General features: G+C 44.4%; 1 protein-coding gene across 1 annotated transcript; it reads left to right on the forward strand.

Annotated features, from left to right (window-relative positions):
* The first annotated feature begins 2160 nt into the window (after positions 1-2160).
* LOC120836740 (cytochrome P450 4c3-like) lies at positions 2161-9202 on the forward strand. The gene is made up of 5 exons (XM_040205777.1): positions 2161-2253; positions 7189-7362; positions 7458-7524; positions 8778-8957; positions 9027-9202. The coding sequence occupies exons 1-5, from the start codon at positions 2161-2163 to the stop codon at positions 9200-9202; spliced, it is 690 nt and encodes a 229-aa protein (XP_040061711.1).
* The last annotated feature ends 710 nt before the right edge of the window (positions 9203-9912 follow it).

Genomic DNA, 9912 nt, shown 5'->3' on the forward strand with positions numbered 1-9912 from the left:
CAATATACAACAGCGATTAAATCTCGACTTAGCCGCTCGGAGTGCCCCGAAAACCTGCAACGAGGCAGAGACGGGAATCGACGAAGACGCCGAACGGAACGAGCTTATCAAGGAAACACTTCGTCCTTCCTGGCACTGGGCCACGTGAAACGATCGTTCTGGCCTCACGTGGCTTCTCGCACGTCATATATCTTCTTGGAAACGCGATCGACTCAAGCAACGAGCGAAACTGGAAGGAGGCATGATTTGTTGCAACTGTTGATCAATCATGACAGCATGGTATTATATTGGAAAGGGCACTCAGCACTCGGGACAGCGTTGATGCAGCGATGACTTGAACGGAACGTAGCACCATGCGGCGCTGTATCGGCACTGTATCACTAATATAGCGCGAAGTCAAGGCTGCGTCAGCAAGGTCGATGCTATTTCCCGTGCCGGCTAAAGGGGTGTCCAAACACGATACTATATGAACAAGCCGTATCTGATACTGAAATTTGGCTTACTTTGGTTTTTATTTTTTGACTGAATGAGCTATTTGTATATTTTTAGTTTCGCGAAGTTTGTCTCACTCCCGTACAAGGTTTCGCGATGCTCCATGTCAGAAAGAGCTATAAAGTTTTACTTCGCTGCAATTCCATTGATTTGCAAAACCTGCCATATACAGTTCACGGAACATCGACAAATGATACAGCTAAAAAGCCTTAGCCACGGTCATACTTTTTTGTGCGTATGTTGTCCTTCACGGCGTCCATTCAAGTACTCTCCAAAGACGTCGCGGGAATGAACTTAATTCGGAGGCAACTTTTAGGCCTGGGAACCATTTCGGCGGCCAAGAAGACTCTATGGTCGAGGGATTGGAGCTTGTATCGCCGCAGAACGTTGGCAATGCATGACGAGTCTCTCCTCTGACATCACAAACTTCTGACCTGAGAATTAAACATAAAACTACAGTAGAATCTCGATGATACGATCACGGTTCATCCGAATTTCGGAATGATACGAACTTTTCAAAATTCCCGGCCGAAGTCCCTTAAGACTGATGTAATTATAATGCCATTAAATGCAAAGGTGCAAGCGAGCTGGACAAGAATGATGAAAATAATCCCTGGAGAAGGGGAACAAGAGGGACAAAGGACAAACATAAATCTCCAAACACAGCTAGGTGACTGGTGAGCGACCGAAAAAATCCGCCTGGTCCGGGTATCGAACCCGGGATCTCTCCATTACAGGTGGAGCGCTCTACCAACTGAGCTAACCAAGGGTTAGACGTCAGTAGAGCAAACGGGTTTTATCAGTTGATTATTTTCATCATTCTTGTCCAGCTCGCTTGCACCTTTGCATTTAATTGCATTATAATTACAACCTTAACTTGCAAGCTCCACCCTTGTTGGTGTTAGACTGGTGGCAACTGATAAAACCCGTTTGCTCTACTGACGTCTAACCCTTAGTTAGCTCAGTTGGCAGAGCGCTCTACCTGTAATGGAGAGATCCCGGGTTCGACACCCGGACCAGGCGGATTTTTTCGGTCGCTCACCAGTCACCTAGCTGTGTTTGGAGATTTATGTTTGTCCTTTGTCCCTCTTGTTCCCCTTCTCCAGGGATTATTTTCATCAAGACTGATGTGTTACGTTTCGGTATAGTCTGAATCTTCATCGGACCGCGGTGGATCATAGAACAATGGTCGACAACGTTTACAAATCTTTTAGGGCGGTATCACTCGGCTCTGAGAACCGTATCCACCGTTTTTTGCGTTATTTTTCTTGCCGTTTTTTCTACATACGCGCCGCAATCATAATAACTGCGGCTGCGTTCCAAAACTCGAAAACATGCCCACGTCCACCGTTGCTGCACTATCTGTGTTGTCACGTGATTCAAATTCGGATTACTGGAGTAACTCGCATTCACCTACTCCAGGGTTGCTGCTTTATTTTTATTGTCACGTAATAAACGGGTTTTAGCGACTCTTAGTCACTCGAGCGAACACGAGAAACGACATTCGGAATCGGCGTTGATGACGTGAACGTCAACGAGCAAGCATCCTTTGTTTGCACGCGCATGCGCACGTCTGTAGAAATCCGAGCGATTTTCATCAACAAACTTTCGGGAGGATATCCCTCATCCTGCCTCGTCAGTATAGCGTGAGTTGCGACTTGATTTAACATGTCTCGCAAGAGAAAATCGCTCTCCTTCAAAGAGAAGCTGGAAGTTTTGAGAAAAGTGGACGAGGACCCTAAAAGAAAACGCGAGGATTTGGTGAAGGAGTTTTGGAACGTTTTTACACGTTCCAAAACTGTCTCCTGGGTGATATTGAAAAAAAGAAGACTCAAAAGAACATTACTGAATTCTTTGTCCGGGAGCGTGACCAATAAAGGGCATGTAGCCCCCGCTTTGCTTTCATGTACTTATGTGACTTGTTTTTCGTTCATACGAATTTCGGATTATTCGAATATTTTCCGCGATCCTGCGAGATTCCGTAATCGAGATTTTACTGTATATCCAGAAGTGTGTGGTCAAGACGAGGAACAAAATGACGGCCTAACACACTAAACATCATTACACCGTTGAGGGTGTAAATGGCTTGTCCTATAACTAACACCCTTGTTGGTGTAGCAAAACGCCCTAAGAAAAGGGTGTCTTTCCTAGCACCCCTAAAGGACTGCGTTATTCCGAACACCCTCAAATTAGGGTGTGATTCCACTTTATACCATTTTATTATGGTGTTATAACTGCGCAGTGCGCCCTCTGAATTGGGTGTACCAGCGCCAGAAAGGGAAATAAAAAAAGGTGCGATGACCAACACCCATAAAGTAGGGTGTAATAACCCAGAAGAGTGCACGAAAAAATGACTGCAAATTAGTCGAAACATGCATGGTTAACTTTTTATTTTTCGGTCATGGTTCTACCAGGTTCTACTAAATTCTCTATAGACGATTGCAAGCAGGTCATCTGGCCGCAGCCATGTCTCTGCTTATGCGGGCAAGTGCGTGCAATTACAAGCTTGCCAAAGGGCAAAGCTACGTTCACGCGCACGTCATCAAACTTGGCGAAGTCAAGACTGAAAGAAATAGTTCCCTTTAATCCTCGCAATTTCACCACCACCAAGACGCTTCTGAACCAGTGGCGGTCCGTGCGTTTAAGGTCATGAACATTCCAACCGGATATTGTTTCATAACCCCTTTAAATTGTACAACCGAAGGCCCTATAGTTAGATCTCCAACTTTACTTTTCTTGCGACATTTATGCTTTCTAGCACTGGTGACGTGGACAAAACTGGCAGGCTTGCAAAGACGGAACGACCGGGAGTTGCTTGGGACGTAAGCGACAGTTCATGTTCGTAAACAGTAAAATAGTCTATTGAGACGGAAGCAGGACTACTATCAGAAGCATGCTTGCCGAGTGCTTACAAATAAAACAGCGATCTCATTTAATCCGTGATAGATGCATAATCCGATTAGGGCAGCACAGAACAATCTACAACAGAATGTCGAGGATGAAGGCTGTCGCTCACATTCAACGGAAGTTTCGTGGTCGCCGATGAGCAGCTCTTCGTTGAAACGTGCCCAACAAACACAGCGCAATAATTTCATGGACTCCGACTCAAGCGCCGTTCACATATATTCGACCGAGTAGGACCGAGAGAGACCAGACCGGTTTTTAAGCCTCTTGCGACGTTTTAAGGCCCGTTCACATATATGCAACCGAGTACGACCGAGAGAGACAAGACCGGTTTTTAAGCCTCTTCCGACGTCTCAAGACCAGCTCCGCAGCAGCGCACCCGGTCCTACGACGTGCAGCCGTGTAATCGGCCGTTTCCGCTCAAGACGTGGTATACTGTTGCCTGCATTAGCATCGGTCACAGATTCGCGGCTAAATTGAGCGTATGGTTGTCTCATGAACTTTCCCCGAAGTGCTCGCTATTCAGCGCACGGGTATGTTGCTGTGGTGAACGTTCATCCCAAGTTTGTTTGTTTCGGAGCAGACGACTCCTGGCTATAGCAGACGACAGCCGGTTCCTCCGGGCCTCGCGCCTCGCATTTGGCGTTATCATGAAACAGGGTATGCGACCAACACCGATAAAGCCCCATGATAACAACTCTTGTGTCAGCGCACCCTCATTGCCATTGTCTAACAAAGAATTTCGCTATCTGCAGAGCCAGTTACACTGGTTTCTGAGAAAGTGTGTTTAGATCTTATCTTAGTGTTCTGCCAGCACGTGTCAGTTTGTATCTGTATATTGTTTTTCCAAAATAAACTCTTCAGTTGAAGGTTAAGCCCGTGTCCTGTCCATATCTTTCTCCGTTTTGTCCGTGTTTTTTGGCGTCTACTATCCAGTCCTGAGGCTTGTCGTTGTCCCTCTAGTGAGACTTCCGCATAATAAATACAGTCATGCCTCGTTAATGTGGACTTTGTTAATATGGATACTTCGCTACATAGACACCATTTTACTGAGTAAATTCCTGCATTTTGTTTTGTTATTATTAACAACTTACATTGTGGCCACTCCTTTGGGGGAACGGAAGTGTCATATTAAGAAGACATCACTATCGAATTCTTTAGTGTCGAGCTGAACGACTGTGCGTAGTGGTGGCATGACAGGCGTTTGTGGCTGCAGAACACACCGTAGGCACATGCATATGACGTGGAATGTGTAGAATCGTGGATATTTGACATTACATTGATTTCATCATGGTTGCGAATGTCAAGAGGGCAAAGTTGACATTTGCAACAAAACCTTAAATGATGTGGCATGTGGAGGAGACGAGGAGTCTTGTGCTGCTGGAACCCACAAGATATTTCGAAGCACTTTGAGTGAACTATTCAAGAAAGGAATGACATCGACGTAAAAGCGGTACAGAACGGATTTCGGTGCACGGCATATTAAAGGGGCCCTACAAGGACTTTTTTTTTTTTTTTGCTAGTTTTTAATTTGCACCGATCCTTAGCGCCCTGAACGTAGTAAGTTAATAAAACTTTTATTTTATCGAATTTCGCTTTATTTTAAAATTTGTATGCAAATTAATATTACAAAAACAAGCAAAAAATAACCTCCTTCATGGCGTCCTTGCTCGCTTCAGTGGCCGTAAACTAGAGGAGGGGTAGTAAGCTCCGCGAGCGCTCACGGCTGCCGCACTCCGTGTCGACGGCTCGAGAGGGCGCCACTAAAGCATTTTGGATAGGCTGTATGAAGCGGGCAGCTAGTGCGGCTCGCATTGCATTTGCTGTGTGATTAAACACTAATTCGGCATGACACTTCATTCGCCACAAACGACAGCAAACATCGGGTAAACCACAGTTCAGAACGGGAGCCACTTCGCGCTACCATACCGCGAAACGGCCAAACCGCAAGCCAAAGCTTGCGGTTTGGCCGCAAGCTTTGCGTACCTCCTTTCATACCTCCTTTAGAAGGAAAGGAGGTACGAAATATATCGCTATATCTTCTAATCGATAAATATAAAAAGTAATTCATCTTCACCATGGGGCAATGCCAAGCTAAAGAGCCTAAATAATAAGAAGAAACGTGCGTTTAGAAGGGCTCGGTTGTCTGGATTAGCGCGATTATGGGGCACATACTATCAGATATAGAATGACTATATACATGTTATCAGGGAAATCAAGCGAACCTTTATTTTTGTATACAACTCCCATCAATGCTCAACGAAACCCCCAGAAAATTTTGGCAAGCGCTCAATCCCCAGAAGCCATAATGGATGAGTCAAGTGCTTGTGTCGATAACAGCCAGTGCGCCACCATTCTTAAAGAAGCATTCTGTTCCATATTTACTAATGAAAATCTTGACACACTATCCCCCACCATCAGCACTCAGTATCCGATGATGGATCCGATTACTTTTACTTTCCCTGGTATTGTTAACATAATCGACTCCATAAAACTTTCCTCCTCGACAGGTATTGACGACATTAATTCCAAGGTTCTAAGAAACACTAAAAATATCTGCAGTGCTTTGCTCTCAATGATATTTGCTCAGTCCCTCACTGTGGGCCTTGTTTCACAGGATTGGAAAATGAGGAGGGTCATTCCTGTCTTTAAGAAATAGGACCGGTGCTCACCACTTAACTACCATTTCATTTCACTAACTTGTGTATCATCCAAAATTATGGAACACATTATTTACTGTCATGTTGCGCGTTTTCTTGAAACTAATAATTTTTTTTTAATCCATCGCAACATGGATTCAGAAAAGGATTTTCATGCGAAACTCAACTAGCCACACTTGCCCATGTCCTGCGTCTGAACCTCGATAACAACATCCAACAACAACAAACATAAATCACTTGAGCATCTTCAAATAGTCTGACTCAAAAGCCCGATTCAAGTGATGCGATTTTGTTTGCGATTTGCAACTGCGACGTGGAAATGCAGCATCCATCATGCTTCTTTTTTTCTTTTTTAGCCGCAAGAGTAACACCGTTAATGCGAAATCGCGCGTAAAATCACACCATGTGAATGAAGCTTTAGTAGTCATGTGCGTAAAAATCAAAGCCTACTAAGCGACTTCAATGGCGGCCGCAAATTTATTTTTGTTTGTGTTTTCTTCTTCCTTTTTTCATTTTTTTTTTTTTGTACGCGGATTGTATTTAAGAGCGCAGCTCTTAGGCTTCCGTTTCCGGCTTGAGCGGCGTCGCCGTCGGCTTAACCGCTCGTTGCATTATGGGACGTTTCCCCTAATGACGTCACACATGACGTCACGAGTGACGTCACTAAGGTCACGACGATCGGTCACGACCGTCACAGTGAAGGTCACGAGGGTTACGAGTGACCTGACCAGGGGGAGGAGAGAGGAAGGGGAGGAGGATAATGGGAGGAGTAGGAGGGGAGGATGAGGTTACGAGAGGGTACGAAGGAGGCGGAGGGGGACACTCTCCTCTCCGTACCCTCCCCTTCTTCTCCTCATGAGCTGCGCTTTGATTCGGCATTACAGGGAATTGTAAACGTCTTTCATTTTTTTTTTATTTGGACGCAGATGGTACCGTTATTTATGGGAGGTTTGCTCAAGTAAGTTTTGTTTGAGTTTCAATAAATTGTTTTAAAGAATTCGGCAGAACCGCTGAAACTTTTCCTCTCCAACGACCCCAATCTTGTTTTTTTTGGTTTTTTTTCAGTAATTCGAGAGATCATCACGTTTAAACATGATCGAGAAAATTTGTGTTTCCTAACATCTGGTTTCAGGGTCACGACACCACCGCCATGGCCATAAGCTGGGCGCTATTTCTGATAGGCCTCAGTCCTGTGGAGCAGCAGAAAATACACGACGAACTGGACTCCATCTTCGGGGACGACACAGAGCGGCACGTCAGTCACGAAGACATGAAAGAGATGCGCTATATGGAATGCGCGCTAAAGGTGACATATCGTTCAGGTTGACCGAGCTACTGCAGCGAGCTAACCGGTATAAATGCCATAAAGTGTACGTGTATGTTTCTTCTTTTTATCATTAGGAGTCACAACGGATTTACTCTAGCGTGCCGTTCTACTCAAGACTTTGTGAAGAACCTCTTGAACTCGGTGAGTTTAACGTCCCGTCGTATAGACACGTAGTGCAGGAGTTTGTTGATAACGGAGATACAGCTGTTAAAAGCTTGGTTAGGCATTTATATTTAAAAGGGTATGACAGTTAAGTCTTTATTTGCTCCCTGATTCTCCAAAAATGGACCCCAGGAAGATATTCTCTAATTTAAAAAGCATAAACGAGTAAATCAATAGTCATGAGTGCGGAAGCGGTGAGAAATGCGCATAATGTATCATAAAAAGTTCAACGTTTAGAGGTTTTTTCTCGGAAGCGGTGCAAAATAAGTCTATCAACGGAAACTTTTAGCTTAATAGTTAGCGCATTAGGAGGCAAGTTCGGCGCACGAGCTAAGCCTAAAAGATTCCTAGGGTCCACTCCGAATTATATATATAAAATATACAAAAATTAAATTGCCTGTGCCTGTAAAGATGAAAGGTAAAAAACATTTAATAAAATCCCCAGCCAAATTCACTGAGGAGGTCACGACGTTTCAAAACCGGCTCGGGTTTTTCTCCAGGAGCGACTATTTACAGGTATGGGACAGCAGCTTTGTTTTCTTCTACGGTGGTGGTCTCTTGTTTAACTTCTTTGTCGGGCGAATAAGTTCATTGATTAAGGATGATGGTAATGTGCCAGCGGACATATTGGCATTTCCTGGTGTTCTTTGAATAAGCCATGGCTCTATCCACTGGCGGAACTTCGTTTCAACATTTATGACTCGTCACAGTGCTCCGCAACAGCGTTGCGCTCGCAGTCGAGTTTGCGCACATCGTTTTTGTGTTGTTGAATTCTTTCCGAGAGGTTCCTTGTTTCGCCGATGTAGATGGCAGAGCACTCTGCGCATGGAATTGAATGCACAACGCCTTGCGCTTTTTCTTTAGAGAGACGATCTCTCGATCGCGGCATCATGCGCCCAAGTGTTGATACTGGTTTGTGGGGCACCTGAACACCTTTTTTTTTTTTTTTTTTTTTTTTTTTTACCAGCGTACGCGGCAGCATTGAAACGTCGGGACCTCTTTGTATAATATGGTTCGTGATTTTATTCAATTTTTTAAGTTTTTCCTCAACCAGGCAGTCCTGCCGAAATGTTTACATTAAAATTTAAAAGTACAGCATATATGCAAATGGGTGTTAAGAAGTCGTCAATCTTATAGATGTTTGATTTCAACAGGTTCTCTAAGATAGTATTGCATTTTATAGTAAATGTAGCCTGTGCGCTAATCACAAAAACACTTTTATTTTTCAAAAGGCGGCACGATTCTTCCCCAGGGAACAGTAATTAAAATTGCGAACTACTTTTTGCATCGAGATCCAAAAGTATTTCCAAAACACGAAGAGTTTCGCCCTGAAAGGTTTCTTCCCGAGAATTCAAAGGGAAGGCATCCTTTCGCCTACATCCCTTTCTCGGCAAGTCCACGAAACTGCATTGGTAAGGCCGTTACTCTGTTCCGCATCATGAGCAGACACTTCTAAATATATTCTCGTGTTTTATTCTCAGGTCAGAAGTTTGCGCTGTCGGTGGTGAAAATCGTTGTTGCCAACATCCTGCGCCGATACAAGCTTCAGTCCCTCGATCACAGAGATCACGTCCTTTTATTCGCCGAAATGGTTCTCAGACCTAAAAATGGACTCCGAATTAAGCGCATCCCCAGAACGTCTTTGAAGGGTGCTTGACTTAGTGACAAAACGGAATGGCAAAACAAAACAACGAGAAACATTATCGTGGCTGGGGCATTCCAATCTGCATCACTTGTCGGCATCCCATGAATCGTTTTAGCAGGTTTGAAGGTTTTATGGAATTTCAGAAAAGTAATGACTCAACGCTGTTCGGACACCGACCTCTGTAGATGGTTCCCAGAGAATGAAGCTGACAACTCGAGTCCAGCAGTATTCGCATAGTTTATGCCATCACAAAAAAAAAAAAAAAAAAAAAACCGTTCATACACTCGACTGTATACACCTTTTCCACAAGGGCGCAGCCATCTTGAAGGTCGTCACTTCTGGTGCGCGGTAAAACATCGTTTTTATCTGTCCACGCCGCTGGAAGGTGTTTGCGAAAAATGTGTGATTGTCACATATTCTTGTTTTGCCTCGCCTATATTTTCTCGCGTATTCTAGGTTGATACGTTTTATTATTTTTTCGTCCCGCATACCAGATACGGAACCCACGTGATTGAGAACGACAGGGTACAGAAAATGTCTATAGACCCCCTTCGAAAGTATGCCCTCTGTTGAAAGCTGTGGAATCCCTGCACAATGGCAGACACAAAGGACACCGCTAATGCTGGAACCCTAAAGACTCATCTAATCACACTTAACTTCTAGCTTATGTAGCATTCGAACCTCACATTCTGTGGAGTCACTTGCTCCGCCATCGTGCAGTG

The sequence above is a fragment of the Ixodes scapularis genome, unplaced genomic scaffold, assembly GCF_016920785.2.
Source record: "Ixodes scapularis isolate PalLabHiFi unplaced genomic scaffold, ASM1692078v2 PGA_scaffold3__209_contigs__length_174095766, whole genome shotgun sequence".
Lineage (NCBI taxonomy): Eukaryota > Metazoa > Arthropoda > Arachnida > Ixodida > Ixodidae > Ixodes > Ixodes scapularis.

Coding starts and splice junctions, on each gene's coding strand:
- LOC120836740 (XM_040205777.1), top strand. CDS start 2,161: ATGTCTCGCAAGAGAAAATCGCTCTCCTTCAAAGAGAAGCTGGAAGTT. Junction 7,525..8,777: donor TGAAGAACCTCTTGAACTCG/GTGAGTTTAACG, acceptor ATTTTTCAAAAG/GCGGCACGATTCTTCCCCAG. Junction 8,958..9,026: donor AAGTCCACGAAACTGCATTG/GTAAGGCCGTTA, acceptor TTTTATTCTCAG/GTCAGAAGTTTGCGCTGTCG.